This window comes from Cygnus olor, chromosome 9 (genome assembly GCF_009769625.2).
Source record: "Cygnus olor isolate bCygOlo1 chromosome 9, bCygOlo1.pri.v2, whole genome shotgun sequence".
Classification (NCBI taxonomy): domain Eukaryota; kingdom Metazoa; phylum Chordata; class Aves; order Anseriformes; family Anatidae; genus Cygnus; species Cygnus olor.
The window spans coordinates 24,277,883-24,294,906 of record NC_049177.1 but is presented as its reverse complement, the minus strand read 5'-3'; the positions used below and the strand labels follow the sequence as shown (position 1 = coordinate 24,294,906).

Genomic DNA, 17,024 nt, shown 5'->3' with positions numbered 1-17,024 from the left:
GCTCAGATGCAATCTGATGAAAAACACTTTTCATCATGTATGAACGGCTTCACCTGTGGGAAAAAGGATTTCAAAACTGGAGCAGCATTTCCTAAGCTGTGGTGTGGTCTCAAGCTGTGGACAGCGGTGTCCCGCCTTCTTCTCTCTTTCAGTTGGGGAAAAAATGGTTCTGTTCTCTGCCGTGTGCCAAAAATGCTTTGGGAATCTCCTTCTGGAACCCACTAATTTTGGATAATAAGTAGGTAGAGATATTTCAGCTTTTTTTTTTTTTCTTCCTAGTAGAAAGGAGTGAAAAGGGTTGGAAAAATCTCAACACGCTTTTCAGCAAGGAGAGGTTATTTTCAGCCATCTCTCTACATCCTCGACAACCTCTTGCCCAAAATCTCCTTTGAAATTTAGTAAACAAGCAGAAAAACACACACAAAAGAAGTGATTTTAGTTAAGTCATCCCAAAGAGAAGCAGCTGCTGCTTTCCTCCTTCTCCCCAGCACCTCCTGCAAAGCTAAACACAGATAACAGGAATAATAAGGAAGAGAAGTGCTTTACAGGACTCCCACCATGAGAGGTCAGTGGAAATTCCCCCTTCTTGCCTGTTTGCTTGTTCTGTTTGCTTTAAATGTTTAAATTGCAACATTACATCGGGGTGTGTGCTCCTTAAGATATGAGACCCAACCTTTGCATACCTATAAGAAAGTGTTTTTCCTTGTACTGCTAAAAGCAGGCCAGTTGGGTTTGATGCCGTTGGGAACAAATAACCTTTCTGGGAAATAAGAAAAGAAGAAAAAGGAGGCAGTGGAGGCCGTCTGGGCTGCAGTTACCACACCCAGGATGAGTTTGTGATCTCGAGGAAAATGGGCCTGGTGAAGAGCAAAGTCAGGACCTTGAACTTCTGAAGAGTGAACTTCACGCTATTTAAAGACCTAGTGGACGAGATCCCCTGGAACTGAGCTTGGCAAGGGATGCAAAACACAACAAGAAAGGATTCTATAGGTACATCACTCAGAAAAGAAAGGCCATGGAGAGTGTACCCCTCTGATGGATGAGAAGGGGGAACTGGTAACAACAGACACGGAGAAGGCTGAGGTACTCAGCAACTTCTTTGCCTCAGGCTGGAGCACGAATGAGGGTGACCATTGCAGTCCATGCACAGATATATTTAAGGAGCTCTGAAACCTCACCCCAAAACACCTGCAACAAAATGGCCTGTTTGCCATGATACCAATGTGGATATGCATCACAGTGCCTATGAGTAAAGAGAAAACACAGGGAGGTACAAGTCATGCACTGAAGTATTGTTTCCAAAGAATAAAATTTTATTGTTTTCAGAAAAACTGCATACACATGTTCAGATCTGTTCAACCTTCAAAACATGTCTTCGTTTCCAAACAAATTTAGGAAGGCATCATTCTTTTAAGCACTGCAGCTTGAAAAAGATTTTTTTTTTAATCCTATAAGTGTGCAAACATCATTTGAAAGCTATTTACATTTTACACCTCTCATTTGAATAACAGCAGCATCAGCTGTTAGATACATGCACTGTATAACTCACATGATTTGATTTGGCATTGATATTTGATTTGGATGTAGAGTGAAAAAGCAACAAACCTTCCGTTGTTTGAGAAACTTCCCACAGGCAATTAAAATAAATCTCATTTCTTCTTTATAAAGGAGATGTCTTTAAGCACTCAGACTTCCCTGCAGTTGTTAAAATGTTACTTCCACTCTATTTACTGGATCATCTTCCCCTGGTGCAGCATGCACTTTGCTTGCCTTAGTGAATGGGAGCAGAAAAAAAAGATGTCTTGGATTTTCTCAAAGGTGGCAGGAGTGCAGTGACACAGACACAATTCTGTTTCTTTGTGTCCTTTTCAGTAAACTGCAAGATTACCTATAACCTTTTTTTTTTAACTATCTTCGTTAGACCATCTAAACAGATGCAGCAACCTGCACGCAAAAAGTTGGATTCAGTTAGTACTCCTATTACTCTCTCTCCTAATTTCCTCTCCCACCCATTACAAACCAGAAGTCATAAACCAGATGTTAGTTAGCACTCAGATCACGCTCTGTTACTCATCTCCTTACATCCTCTAAGCACAACGTATTTTGTCCCAGCATTCTGTTGGCAGAACTTCTTTCGGTAAAACCAGCGCAATGCTTTCCTCACAGCCATCACAAGCAGCCTTTGCTGTTCCCTGTATGCCAGCACGATTAAATTGGGCTGCTGGAGGTGTATAAAGCCATACACTTGAAAACCGTGCCATTCTGACTACCTGCCTTCTGTCACAACAGAGAAAGTCCTGGAGATGTTAGAGACTAGAAGATGGTCTTGAAAGCAGGGGACTCATCGTACATGAATATTTTGCTTAGAGTGAGCTGGTTTAATACTAGGTAAGTGTTGCATTCCAGTGTTCCAGTATCACAAAACAAAAGCAGGCCTGTGTTTAATTCAGCTGGGAGCGTGCAGCCAGTAGTCAGTGCATTATTCTGGTTTTCAGCTATGGTAATTAAGCAAGCCGTATTTTGTAAGATAGAGTGGGATTTTCATAACTGCAAAACTCCTTCAGAATAAATACACAGAATTGTAGAAGCCATTGCATTTCACACGCTGCAAGAGCTGCTAATCACTACTCAGGCGAGTTCAGTTCACGATGGAAACCGTGCTGTCGGGCTGGCCTCCGAATATCTGGGAGAAGAACTCAAAAGCCAGGCGGACGTGGATGGGGACGAAGACGTAAGCAGTGTACACCACCATAGCGAAAACAGTCACGGTGATGGTGTGGAACATGGACTGCTCCCAGGGCTCCAGCACGTAGCTGCAGGTGATCAGCAGGTACTGGTAGTACAGCCAGTAGATATAGTCCTTCACGTGCTTAATATCCATCTTCAGCTTCCAGTGACTCTGAGAAGATGACCTGTAACGATAGAGGAGTCTAGATCGCATCTGCAGCGGAAAAAAGGACCTGGAAATAAAAACTGGTGGGGTGGCCGTATTTCAAGTCCAATTCCATGTGTAATTGTTACATAAAATAAAGTTTGAAAGGAAACAATGCATCAGTACCACGGACAGCCTCTACTGCTCTGGAGGCAACCAACCTTTAGCTCTGGAACTGCTGCCTGCAGTTATTAAAGTTGTATCAGCTGGGCACTCGATTCTGTATTCCACTTATGAGTATGTTTGGCTATTCATTCTGCCTAAGAATTAAAACCCCATTAGCTTGTAAAGGCGCAGGGTTCACGTGGAAGTCAGGGTAATATGCATTTAAAAAGGGAAGGCTTTGGGCCAGCTTCCATACGTGTGGACGGCGGACTCTCACGCTCTGGACTAAGGATGAAATGAAAAGGGCAGCTCTGTAAAATCTGCTTACTTCTGATAATCATTTGTTAGTGCTCTGCATTTGTTGAGGATGAAGACAAGCTATGAAGGAGGGGAAAAAATAATCTCAAATAGCATAAGAAGTTTCTTCAGCTCATTCAAAAGCAGCAAGATACATTATAGATTAGAAGAGTATTTAGTGGAATCTACATGTCTAGGAAGGAATTTCCTCTCAGATAACAGCTTTATGCATTCATTGTTCCCATCTCCACACACAAAGGAGAACGGCTGAGCAAGTATTAACTAGGAAACGGGTTTTCCCTTCCACTCTTTGGTTAAAGTTGTTTTTCACTATTTTAAATAATCTTTAAATTTGGGATAAAAACATCTACTTAGAGAAAATAGAACGATAAGCAACTGTACAAGGCTTCACAGAGAGACTCCTTCATGGGGATTTTGCGGGGGCTGAGTTTAAGGACACACAGACTGAGTTTAAGGCCACACACACGAGGCCAGCTCACGGTAAAAGGGAGCAGCAGACTTAGTCCTGCCGGAAAACCTTCCAGACTATCATTTTGGTGTACAACCTGTTGCCTAAAGTGCCAGGCACAGAGATTTTTGGACACGTCAGGTCTCTCCAGTCTTGAGCTCCTCAGAGAGCTTTGGGCAATGGAAGGTTTCTGTCCCTCAAGGCAATAAATACTAAGCTAACACCGGAAAATTTGCTGCCTGTGATTGCAATAACGATGGATCACTGGCGTACGCCAAATAAATTATGGTATTCAGCCATTTGCTGCCTCTGGGGGCTGTCTGGTGTATTCTCTCCGCAGTAAGGCAGTAGGTGGGTGTTTACCAAAGGGAAGACAAATTACAAAAACCCCCAAACCCCTGGTTTGTTTTGCAGCAGCTTCACTCTGGTTACCGCCGTGTACCACTTGTCCCAGCGGATGCACTGCTACGTGCAGCACCTTGACGGCTCAGCTTTGCCCACCCTTCCCGGCGCACAGCTCGCCTCGCGGAGAGGCCGCAGACAGATTTTTGGCCCCTTTCTCTGGGAGGGCAGCAAGCACAGGCTCACCTGAGCACGGCAGCCTTTCGGGTTGATCTGACTCTCCACTTGCCTCCCCAAGGCCGCCGATTAGGGAGCCTTGGCTCCCTCCTTCATCCGTCCGCTGGCTCCTCTCCCAGCATTTCTCTCCCCCCTCGGCTTCCTATCCAGCCCTCCTCCATCTGCTCCCCTCTTGCTCCTCAGCTCCCAACACCCCACGAACACGACCCCTCTGCTGCCAACAAGTGCAGGAACGCGGTAAACACTGAAAGGGGGGAGGCTGGTTTGCCTTAGCAGATTTCCATGCGGAGAAGTTTCTGCACTCGCCCCGTCCAGCCTTTACTTTCCACCCGCCCCTCTTCTTCGGTGCCCTCCAGCCCCAACCCATCTTTTTCCCCTCCTTCTCCCAAGGCAGTCCCTTTGCCTCACTTCCATCTTCCCCTTTTCTCCTAGACTACATCTCCCAGACTGAGGTCCTACGATGCTTCCTTTTTAACTCTCACAACAGGTATCTGTGCTGTGAAAAGCTTCAGCTGCGAGGGCACAGGCTGGGGAGAAAGGTCTGCCGTGGGCTTCTGGCCTGGCCCGAATGGAAGATGATTCCCTGCAGAGAAATGGGTTTAAGGCAGAACACAGGAGAGGCCTTAAAGCCTTGTAAATATTGCAAAGCCTGTAATAAAAATGACACAGCTGGCAAACTGTGACTCACTGGGAGCCAAAAGTGTCTCTATTTAAACCGCCTGCGAAAGGAGCAGCATTTTTCAGTGAAGAGGTTAAGCCCTTGCCTATAGAACCGAGAGCAGAACGATAAGAGCCCTCTTACGCTATCTAGGATCGCAGTGTTTACGCTGGGGTTATACCCGTGCTGGTTAAACTCATTCCTTGCTTGGGTAAATATCTGTCAAGCCTGACCGAGGAGGAGCCGCGGGGCCGGAGCGCCTGCCGTGCCCGCTTCACCCCGCGAGGTTAGCGGGGGGCTGCAGGGGCTTGGGGGCAGGGAAGGGGGCTCGAGCAGCTTTCTGCCCGCAGCAGCACACACGTGTGTGCGTGGCAGTACGGAGCTGGCATGCCTTCACCTGCAGAAGGAGAAGCCCAAGATAACAACAAATGTCCCCGGGCTGATCTCACCGACCCCAGAGCAGCCTGCCGGGCTGCAGGCGCGGCGCCGTCGCTTGCTCGACGTTGTCCTTTGGGAGGGATACGTGAAGAAGTACGAAGTAAATAAGGAGCAGGCTTCCTGAGTTATTCTGGAGGCACTTTTATGGTTCCTCCAGCCCAGGGACTGCGTTTCAGCCTGGCTCTGTCACCGATCCCCAGCGACACGGGGCCCAGCAGCCAGCCTGAGCTCGGGCTCTTCCAGCACCCCGTAAGGCGAGCTGTGCTCGCGGGCTGCGCGGTCTCCGGCTGAATGATAGAGGCTGAGATAAGTAAAAGGCAAACAGTCAAATTACAGCCTCCGGCCTCACCGCTAACGCTTCCACTGCGTGCAACCACCCGGAGGCTTCTCCGTTAGCAGGGCTCTGGGAACGCAGCAAGCACCAGGGGTGTCTCGGGACGATGCGGTTCTGCATGCATAATTTATCGAAGGAAAACATAGATGGGAAGGAAAAAAAAGCCCTCCCCAAGCAGCTGCTTAGGCAATGAGATACAGGAACCCCGTGTTACAGCTGCCTTTCCTGACCCTATTCCCTCCGCATCAGCTCGGGGCCAGCTTGCAGCATGAGCAGCACCCCGAGGCTCCGCACCTCCAGGCTCACCAGCCGAGCCAGCTGCCCTGTAGCACTCCCAAAAGGAGTGGCAGGTCGCTAGACAAACTGCTAAGGCTAAAAATTCTGCATTTTAAACAGGACTTGTCCTAAAGAAGCTTCTGCTTACATTTTTAAGCATTACTGGATTTTCTTACATTAATGCCGCAGTCAGTTCCAAGCAGAAGGGGTCCTGTGCTACTTGTTTGTCAGTTTACGCCATAATGGGAGGAGATAACTCCCTGTTAGGCAACTATAAATTAGCAATCATTTGTCTACAAATTTGAATTTAAGTATTCTGTTGTGCTGTGGAAATGCCTTCCTGTTTAGAGGGCACAGGACTGTTACAGCCAGCTCTGAATGAAATGAATAGAATCCAGCTTCTGAGCCATTAAGCAATAATCAAGTTATTTTCAGCAATTTCACCTCCAAGGAAAAAAAGCAAGAAGAGAAACCTGTAAAGCAGCTTTTATTGTCTTAAGTGGCAACCTGATTTTCTTGCTTGTTGACACATGTCTCTGATTAGAGCGCTTGGGAAGATAAATCATCACCCCCCAAAATTCCAGGTTTCCTTTAAAAGCATGCCTAGTCTCAAAAAAGAAAAAAAAAAAAAGAAAAAACCCAACTCCAGCTGTAGTTCACAGTGCTACGGCTGGTGTTTGGAGGTATGACTTGCAGATGCCAGCAACAAGCACTTTGCTGTAACATTTCTGCTTTGAGCGACAACGCTTTGGGCCCTCCGTTCACACCAGTCCACAACCGGTGGCTGAAGGGCACCTGCCCAGGCGCACACACTGGGAAATTCCTGTGGAAGGAAACAAACATTCTTGCAGGGGAACTGGGACAGACTGGTTTCCAAAGAATGCTTGAAAAATGCCTTCACCCTCACTGGGAGAGTCTGGCTGGCTACACGTACAGAGAAAAAGGGTTTCCAACATACATTCAGCTCTAGACAACTTTGGAGTGGGGGAAAACAAAGGCTGGAGCTGTGGATAGCCCCACCATCACGGAGCAGGAAGGAAAGGAAAGTAGGAAGGAAAACCAACCAAACAAAAAATCAATCCCAAATATTGCAGATATTTAGCTGGCTGAACATTGATTTTTGCTAAATAATTGCTGTGACAGCACAGGAACAAGACGTGGTCAGTTTTGCAGACTCCTGAGGGACTGCATTTGTGATGAAGCTTCAGAAAAACCCTGCCATGGGACCCCGAGGCTTGTATTTGGCCTCGCACGCAGGACACCCACAGCATGCAGGCTCCACGGGGCAGATCCGACAAGGCAAACTGCAATAATTAGGTACATTGTCTCATTTCTGCTATTAGAAGTACGGGTAGCCATGCCCCACGGAAACTGAAATCTATATCGAGTCTGCAAATTATTTATCTGCCACTGGTGCCATCTGTAATCCCCCCGTGGCAGTTCTTTCTTGCCCTGCTGTTACTCAGACAGTCCACCCTGGCTTTTCCAAGGCACCAGTCTTGTCCCCCTTAATGCTGACATAGCTCTGGGATGACCCCATTGATTTTATGTAGGCTGACGTTTCTGAAAAGGCAAATAGAACGAGAAAGGGATTCGCATTCCCAGTCCAACATGCATCTGCTTTGATGTGTTTTATCCGGCGAGCACCACGCAGTGCATAATGACTGAAACACGGGTCCTGCGGACCAGTAATCAGGAGGAAGTCGGGAAGAAATTTAGATGAGGCAGCAGTTAAAACGGTGTGGAAAATCCAAATGGCAGCATTGCCTGGGGACACCGTCTCGTCTGTGCGGCCCTATCGCATCTGTGCTGCTCCGGTTCCCCGTACGCAGCCCGGCCTGGAAGGCTGCCCTGTGGGCAAGCTGAACCCCGGAGTACTTACACGTGGGTGTTTAGATGCACCCTAAAGCTTGTTTTTCACAGGGAGGTAATGCCAGGTAAAGAATGTCAGTGGAAAGGACAGCAATAGCCTTTGCACAGCTCCCGTTATGCACAGCTATGCGCCATTAATAGCATCCTTACATATAGACCTTAATCAATAACCTCCCCTCCTCAAGTCCTGGAGGGAAAACACACGGCAGCTTTGAGGCTGTTTCTGGTTTCTCTTCCTCAGCACTCGTCCTCCTGCACCAGCACCTCGTCGCACGCTTGGCCACGCGTTGCTGCCGGCTGCTGTGCTGCAGGAGCCGCGCTGGCACGCCCCACGCAGGTGCCCTTTCTGGCCACCATTCACGCAGCAACGCCTGAATGAAGCCGAGGCCGGGTGACGTTTTACTACTGCCCGTGACTCAGCTGTGTGCACGCTGGTGGACGTGCTCCAGCGGCACCTAGGGCCTTTCTTGGAAAAAAATTATCTTCCAGGAATGGGAAAGCACTTCGGGGGTGGAAACAGTGGCAATGGCGTTTTCAGCCACATTTCCGCTTTAGCACGTGCAATGTGAACACAACCTAGGGACCTAACCAGCATCCATCGCTTGGCAAAGAAGGCTTCTTTTTGCCTTGGCAGCTTCCAACAAGGCAGAGAAACGGCAATCGCTTGGCACCCAGCCGTGGCCGTGCCTACCAGTGCACAGACACACCTGCAGTTGGGACCAGTGGCTTCCCACCAGCATCTCTCTGTACCCGGTGGCAGTACACGTAGATAATTTCCAAAACGCAGCTTTGAAGGCCAATTGATTGGAGCCCTCCCCTTTCTCTGCAGTCGGGCAGGGAGGAGGGAGAAGGTGCAGCCCCTCTCTGCGACAAAACCATACTCGGGGCAGCTCCGTCCCGGCTTCTGCCAATACCTATCTCCAGGCCAGGTTAAGCTCTCAAAGAATTTTCTGTTCTTCCCCCCTCTGAAGTTCCCGCAGACACCCTCCTACACAACTAGCTCGTACTTACGATTTACAAGCCCCTTCCTTTCCAGCCTTCTCTGGGCCGAGCATGCTCCGGGCTCTCGTCCTCCCGCGGTGCCAGGACCCGCACCTTGGGGCTGAGCCGGCTTCTGGCGATGGGCACTGCTGGGAGGGAAACACATCGGCAAGCTGAAACCTCAGCTCAACTCCTCCCTGCGTTTTCTGTGTAAGTTTATTAACATTAACACAGTTTATTAACATGGTTTTGAACAGAGCTGATTCCCAACTAGCCCCCAAATCTGTGACAAGAGGCCAGCACCGGGTCTAAACCGCAAATACTTCAAAATTTAGAGCTTCTGAAGAACTAACTTTTCTATGAGGTATCTTATAGGGTTTTGGCCTTGCTCTAGAGGGCAGACCTAAGCTCACACAAGATTTTTATGATTTGGGCCATTGGCTAGATCCTTCAAGGGAGCTTAAAAGGCTTGGGAGCTCAGAAGGCAGTGAACACACATTACTCGCTTCACAGAACAGCCAAGATGGTTTGTGTTCTGCAAAGTTTTATTTTCGAATGTACTTCTTATTTTATTCAGACTCCCTTGGTTCTCTGAGTCATTCCAGAAGCAGCTGTACATAATAGCTGCTCTTGTGTTATAGGTAATACGAGCAGGTGAATACTGTCATGGTCATGGCAGGGACTAGGGGAAAACAGGCACCGAACTCTTGTGCAAGCGCATATCCCTTGAGCACTAGGGAAAGGAAGCAGTGTTGCACCACGCTGGTTATCAGTCTGGAAGGTGAAAAGAAAAACAAAGTGAGACACTTGCAACAGATATAAAATAAAAAGGGAGATCTGCATTTTTCGGAAACCTATTTAATCCCGCAGATGTGATAAGGAACAACTCCCTTGGCAGGCCACTTCATCCCAAGGAGGAAAGAGGTTTGAAGGCAGGAACTATTGATACAGCGGAACACCCCTTAAATGTGGGACACTGCAAGACCACCGTGGATTTTTGGAGCGGAGGGGACAAGCAGCGCTCCTGCTCGGTCAGGCAGCAGGGCACAACAAGGCACAACGTTGCAACACGCCGCTGTGCTGACTGTCCCAAAAAGCGGGGTTGAATCATATTTAACCAGATGGCCCAGGTGAGCAGAGAGGAGGAGGTCTCCTCGAGATCTTACTCGAAGGCACGCGCCGTGCACCCACGCCAGGGGCAGGCTGAGCAGAGAAGCGAGCGGGGCTTCTGCCGGGTGCCTGGTCTGGGGAATGCTCCCGCACTCAGCTCCGTGCCCGGAGCGTGGCAGGACCCAGGGAGCACAACTGCTACCCACACACGTGGGAAAGCTCGGTGCAAGCGGGCCTGGCAGAACGCACCACGGGGCCATGGATGGCTTTTCCTACCGCATGGCTAGGGCACCCGAGTCTCGGTGCCATTCACCAGGTCGTGCGTCCTGGCCACGCTCTTGGCACTGTGTGACTGCGCACGTATTCTGCAGGCACCCTTTCACCCCATTGCTGCCCACCAAGCAGCACCTGAGCTCTGTGCAGAGCTGTCCCGCATTCCTCTGCCAGGACCACATCACCCAGGACTCACTCCAGGGACTCACAGAATGGCTCTCGTGGCACGGCTCCCTGTGCCACGCTCACGATACCCAAGTGCAAAAGACCGAAACATCCAAATCCCTCAAGCACCTGTAAATACACAGCCCAAAGAGTGGCGGGCGTGCAGATGAAGCAAAGTAGCGGCTCTTACGCCAGGCACCCTCCTGCCCTCTGGCACTGCTGCACCTGCATCCCACCGGGGGGGCTGGCAGCGAGCAGCAGCTCCGGGAGAGCCACGGGGCGGAAAGCGGCGCGCAACGAGCGGTGGGAGCACCGCAGCTCGGCACCGCCTCCACCTCCAGACCCCTCCAGCCTTCTCCTCCGGGACCCCCTGGCTTGTTTTCCCCCCCAACCGGCTGCAGCAGCAGCACCTGCAAAATCGCTCCCTGCAACAAGTCCGGGGGCCGGCAGCCGTCCTTCAGCTGCCCGCTGCCCTGCGCGCAGCCCGGCGCTCATCCTGCGCGCTCCGCTCCCGGCTCTCCGCGGGCTGCCCGCGCGGCTCCGCTCCGCCAAGGTCACCGGCCCCGGTGCGGGGACACCCCCAGCCTTGCGGGGGGTCCCTTCCCCTTTCCCCTTCTTCTTCCCTTCTCATTCCCCTTCTCCTTCTCCCCCCCCCCCCCAGCTCGGGGACCCCGTGCGCACCGCGCCGCCCTCACCTCCGCTCCTCTCCGCTCCGCGCCCCGGCGCCCTCCGCTCTTAAATCCCCGCCGCCCCGCTCCGCACCGCACCTCTCCGCCCCGCACCGCACCTCTCCGCCCCGCTCCGCACCGCCCCGCCCCGCCGGGCCCGGAGCGGGGCGGGGGCCGCGGGTCAACGCGCCCCCCCCGGCGGCCCGGCTCCGGGCGGCGTCGGCTGCCGAACCCCGAGGGAGCCCCCCCGCGGCCACCCGCGGGGCCGGCGCGCTGCTGCGGGGGCCGTGCGGGGCCGTGGGATGCGGGGGGATGCGGGGGGATGCGGGGGATGCGGGGGGATGCAGAGGGATGCGGTGCGGTGCGGTGGGATGCGGCGGGCCGGGATGCGGTGGGCTGCGGTGCGGCCAGGCGGGAGCGCAGCTCGCCCTGCGGCTGGGGGGGGGAGCCGCGCTGCGGGGAATGGTGGTGGTGTAGCAGAGGAGGTGTTGCCGGCACAGGGAGAGAGAGGTGCGGGTGGGCAAAGCCTGCGCGGCGCCGCGCAGGGCCGCTCGGCAAGCAGCTTGGGTTTTCTGCGCCCATTTCCCCGCTCGGTACCGAGGGCGCGCTGCAGCGGGCCGCTCGCTGCCCAAGAGCCCCGTGAGCTGCCCGGGTGTTGGCGCTCTGCCTGCTTTCCCCGGCAGCTTGGTGCAGGCGCAGCCTCTCCCGCCGAGCAGAGCGATGGCAGCGCTCCTCTCGCCGGGCTGAGCCTGTCATTTAGGGTTATGGGTGTTCCTGCGGGGATGTGGCATCTCTGGGTGGCTCCTGGTGTCCCCCCGCTGCCGTGCACGCTGCGCCGCCTTCCGAGGGAAAAATCCTTCCCTCGCTTTGACGAGAGGGTGCTGAGAACACCTCCTGAGCACCAGTGGAGGGCTGTCTGTGGTGCCGGGTCCTCGCCTGTGGCCCTGGTCTCTGGCCGGCAGCAGGCAGCTCCCGCAGCCGGAGGTGGGCTGAAGTCGCCCCAGTGCCATCAGAGGCACCATCGCCTCCGGGTGCTGCACCCAGCCCAAAGGAGCGTGGGCACCCACGGGTGCATCCTCAGCCCCGGCACTGAGCCACCCGCTTCCCTGCCCCACGTCCCAGCGGGACGAGCTGGGCTAGGGGAGCCATCTGCCAAAAAATAAGTTTCTTTTGCCAGCGACTGCGGCGCACGGTGAGCACGACTGCCTGGGGGCAGCGCAGGGATGGGGCTGCCCAAGCAGCACCCTGAGGGTTTGGCCATGGCCCGCTGGTCGTGCCCCGAGGTGTGGCTGGCACTGCCACTGTCACCCCAGCACTGCCACCGCGGGGCCGCCCCATCGCGGCTCTGGCACAGAGTGGTGCTTGCTGAAGGCCATAAACGAACTCAGACTGTTTCAAAGGCCAGAAGTAACGACAGTTACTGAAGCTGCTTTTGTATAGGAGCACATTTTAATGATGCTTTAAAAATGCTCTTTCCTCGTTTGGTGTCTTTAAAGGCGCTTACACAAACAAAGTAGCGCCAGCAGCAAAGGGACAGTCAGGATCCGGTGCTTTCGTTCCCAGCTCGTACCCTAAGAACAGTGCCTCTTTCTTCTGCTGCTATTTTTATGGATGTTGACTGCAGAACTGATGCTGGCTTAGTCTTTGATCCTAAAAATACTTACACAGAGGCTTTGTTTTAAGCTAACAAGTAGTCGTACCCCTCTCTAGCTCCATGGATGCCGGGCGTATGGAGCTTGATATGAGATTTTTGCCAGGGAAGTAGTAGCAGGTGTGTATCCCTCACAGCGATCCCTTCAAAATACTTGCAAAAGCACTCTTGGTTATCAAAAATGAGGCTGTGGTTTGATTTATCGCGCACAGGTGCTGGGAAAGGGAAGGTTTGTTCCCTCCACCTGCTCTTTCTCCTTGAGCTGCCCGCTCCTGTTGGTCTCCTCCATGCACTGAGCCAGGAGAAGCCTGTACCAAGCTGGGCTGCCCCTTGTCCCTGGGCAACAGAGCCCCAAACCCTCCCAAGGCCTTAAAAATGGGCCTAGAAAACAAAAGCTAAGTAATATGGGTAACCTTGATGTAGCCGTCACCTTCCTTGGGGTTGCCATCCCTTGCTCCAAACCTATTAGAACCCCAGACTTCCCAAAGAGTCATGCACTTGGCACGGCAAGAGGCATAGCAAAGTCATAATTTTTATGAAGTATATAAAAAGAAGTCAGTTTGTTTCCTTGTCTAGCTGGGGGCTGGTGCTCTGGAAGATCTGCTCCCTTCCTTGTTTCATCACTGGGGATTTGTGTTAACTATTACTGGGGATTCGAGCACTCGCTTTCGCTCCTCCAGGACACATCCAGATTACCCCCTAGAGACAGGAATAACGCGGCATACCTGCCGTGACGGCTAGCACAACATTTATAAAGTCAAAACTGCGCTCTTTGAATATTCCATGAGTCTGGAGGCTCTGTCACACCCTGCTGGGACGTGCCACCGGGCAAGGTTGCTTTTTGGCTCCGCTCAGCGAGCGGCTGCATTGCACACCACGGCAGGCTTTGCTGTCCAGGTGCACGTTGATCCTGTTTCCTTCTGCCAGCTCCTGCAGTTTGGCTCCTGCCAGAGGAAGCAGAGGTTTATGCAGTGCCCGGACCCATTGCTTTCTGCCACTTGCTTCACCCATACATCTCAGGCTTCATCCATCCCGGAAGGTAAAGCACCAGGCTGTGAGGCTGCTCGCTAGGGATTAAGGCAACCCTTTGAGAACACAAAAACACGGAGGTTCTAAAAATAAAGATCTGAATTTGTTAGCTGTCTGCCTTCGTGTCATAATCTATGAGCGTGTTTGGTATTTGCAGGCTTTGAATGGCAAATATTTACCAAGTCATACTGAAGTACCGTGGTGATGATTTTATTAGCTCCACGACAGGCTCTGCACTTGCCCTCTGCAGGCGGTAACTTCTGCTGACACGGGGCAGGGTCTGAGATTCCCCTTACTGCAGTCTGGATCGGTATGGTTTACCTGAAGTGCAGGAGCAAAATACCTGCAGGGTCCTCTGCGCGCCTGAGCAGATGTAAGGATGTTCCTTTGAAACTAAGAAAACAACAGGCCTAAGCTCTTTTTTTCTCTTTTTCTTTTTTTCCCCTTCCTTATTTTTCTTTAATTATTACTATTTTTTTTTTCTTTTTCCAGTAAGAAAACTTGTGGATGTATTTCCCTAGTTAGTCAGGTTTTCTTGATTAATGGAAGGGAAACATCGAAAGTAAGGGTCCCGCCTCGTGCTGCGTGTCCTCTGGGCTTCGTGCAAGCTGGGATCCATGGTCTGGTGGCACGGAACCACGGAACCACAGCGGGGCTGTGGCTGGAGGCACCTCCGGGTCCCTTTGCCCCAGAGCAGGGCCCAGGGCCACGTCCCGGTGGCTCCTGGAGGTCCCCAGGGAGACCCCAGCACCCTGTGGTACCTGGGCCAGGCTCCGGCACCCGCACAGTAAATCAGAAATGAAGTTGCACAGGAAACTGCTAATATGTAGCATCCAATCTCTTAACACCATAAATATCAGCACTAACGGGTGCTGTGGGCAGATTCCAGCTGGGCGATGCTGCCTGTGCCCGGGCCGGGGCAGAGGGGCTGGGAGGCATGCGAGATCTGGTGCCACGCATAATTAGAGGATGAACGATTAATCAACTTGAGTACCAGGGCTGGGTGGGATCTATACTCCTGCATGATTCACATTGTCTCATCACTCTGCTCCCAATGAGTCCTTCTGAAAATATTAAATTGCTACAGCCAGTTTAATAGTCTGTATAAGCAAGTGCGTGATCTCCTGTCACAATTTGAATCTCATAAATGACCTACAGAAGATCTGAACACGTCCGTACCCAACCCTCACTCAGATATCAGGTGTGAATGTTTGTCTTTGTGGATTAAAAATACCTTAAGGGACCTTAAATATCAGACCCTAAAGCTGCCACAAGCTGGGACCTGGCGGCCAAGGGCACCAGAAGTTGGGGCAGCGGGCGGGCAGCAGCCTATGGCACCTGCTCCTGGCACTGCGTCCTCAGTGCTCTGGAGGAAACCTCTTCTTTGGGGGCTGAATGCTTCCCTTGAGAGCACTGGGTGGTGTTCGGTGGGGTTGGAAGCCCTCGCCTGCTGGCCGGTGGCGCCAGGCAGCGGTGCGGCTCCTCTGGGTCGCAGCCAGTGGCTGGAGAAGGCTTTCACCTCCGTGTACACACACGCAATTCCCTCCTCTATCTGCTTCATCTCCTCGTGCTTTCACAACGCTATACGGGTATAACCAGCCTTGTGAGTAATCCTACTTATTCTGATACCAGTTTTCCACGGGAGATTTCTGAAACCTCTGGTGTTTTCCTCCCCCCTCCCGCCTCCTGCTCATCATCCCTCTTCCTTCACAGCTGCCCCTGCCAACTCGCAAACCCCACTTTGCCTTTCAGCTCTGCTCAGAGAAACGTGCTGCATTTCACATGAGGTCTGGCACATGGCAAAGGTCAGCACTACACAGGGAGTCCAAACCGGGCTCCGACACCTCCTCGCAGACAGCAGCTACTGCTGTGGAAATCCATCCTACCAAGGCACGTTTTTATTCTCTTTATCCATTTTTAAAGCCTGCTAGGAGAGGTGGAAAGGAAGTCCCTCTGCTCCTACACCATTAAAAGATCTAATAAATACAATATATTTTATAATTTATTTATAATATTAATTTAGTACTATTGGACATTCACCTTCATTATCCTGTCGGAGATTCTTTCGCTGCCTCTGCTGCTGCTGGGAGAGGTGCAGGGAAGGAGGGGAGAGCTGTGGGCAGGGGCTCCTCTCGGGGCACCTCCAGGGGAAATTAGGAAAAATGTGCCTGGGAGAAGGAGGGTTGGTGGTTTGGTGGGTGCGAGATAACCCTTCCGGGCACGGGGTGCTGTCTCTTAAGGAAGTCCCCTGGCAGCACAGGCGGCAGCGGCTGCTCGTGCTTTTGGGATGCAGACACCGTGTGCAGTGCACCTCACTGCCTCTCAGAGCACGCTGAGGTGTAAGATGGGCCTGAGCCCATGACGCTGTGCTCCTGCCACCTCTCACCTGTTAAATGTGGAGTTGTGTTTTTAGGATGGTTAATTTTCACCTTGCATGGGCACGAGGAGCCTGTTCCAAAGAAACCAGTGGCAATCTTTCCTCTGAATTTAGTTTTGATCTGGAGTCCCTCACATCTAGTTTGCATGTCAGAAGAAACAGTGCTCTCCCTCCCCTGTGGCTCTTTAATACTGTAAATACCCCAAACTCCCAGCAAGTTCTGAGCCCTCCACACACGGCAGGCAGCTTTGTTCCCACCTGCTCTCAGGATTACAAGTGTGCAGCACGCGCCTCTTCTAAAACACCGCCACTCCAAGTGGTGCAACCTGGCTTTGTTACAAAACATGCACTTGCCAGGACAAAGCGTTTGGGCTAAAGCAAAGTAGGAGTTTCCATTTCTTTATTCCAGGGGTGTTGCGACATCACAGCCCATCAGTGTTGTGCCACAGGAGCTCTGCAGGATGGGGCTGGAAAAGGTTAAATGCAATTGCATTTGGGATTATTGTTATTTCCCTCTAGCCTGAGTCTTTTTAGCACAAGGCTCAGAGCTGACTTTTTAAAATGAAATCTGCAATTTTCTGCAATCACAGGGTTTTAAGAGATTAAGCTTTAAGAATACTAAATATCATAAGTCTCACAGCAAAGCTGTGTGGGTCGGCAGTAGTGGTACCTGCCCTGCTTCTTGATACCAGTTCTCCCCTTTTAAAAAGAAGGTGCATAGGCATAAACCCCTGTTTTTAATTAAATTCTGCCTTTCATAAGGGAACATGGAGGTGTATGGAGATAGACCTTCTGTGACTGGTGAAGTAA

General features: G+C 51.8%; 1 protein-coding gene across 3 annotated transcripts; it reads right to left on the bottom strand.

Moving 5' to 3' along the window:
* Positions 1 to 1,300: 1,300 nt before the first annotated feature.
* Positions 1,301 to 11,276, bottom strand: LOC121074831 (serine palmitoyltransferase small subunit B-like). 3 transcript variants are annotated; one of them, XM_040567406.1, is made up of 3 exons: positions 11,185 to 11,276; positions 8,972 to 9,087; positions 1,301 to 2,912 (listed from the first exon to the last, which is right to left on the bottom strand). In XM_040567406.1, the coding sequence occupies exons 2-3, from the start codon at positions 9,013 to 9,015 to the stop codon at positions 2,639 to 2,641; spliced, it is 318 nt and encodes a 105-aa protein (XP_040423340.1). In that variant the 5' UTR covers positions 9,016 to 9,087; positions 11,185 to 11,276; the 3' UTR covers positions 1,301 to 2,638. The 3 variants fall into 3 exon arrangements, with proteins under 3 accessions (XP_040423340.1, XP_040423339.1, XP_040423341.1); XM_040567405.1 differs by having other exon boundaries at positions 8,972 to 9,090; positions 11,185 to 11,246; XM_040567407.1 differs by lacking the exon at positions 11,185 to 11,276 and adding an exon at positions 9,647 to 9,715.
* Between the last annotated feature and the right edge of the window lie 5,748 nt (positions 11,277 to 17,024).

Excerpts from the sequence above, each read along its gene's own strand:
- LOC121074831 (XM_040567406.1), bottom strand. The coding sequence starts at position 9,015 with ATGCTCGGCCCAGAGAAGGCTGGAAAGGAAGGGGCTTGTAAATC. Across the intron at positions 2,913-8,971 it reads AAGGAAGGGGCTTGTAAATC|GTCATCTTCTCAGAGTCACT; the intron begins GTAAGTACGAGC and ends CTATCGTTACAG.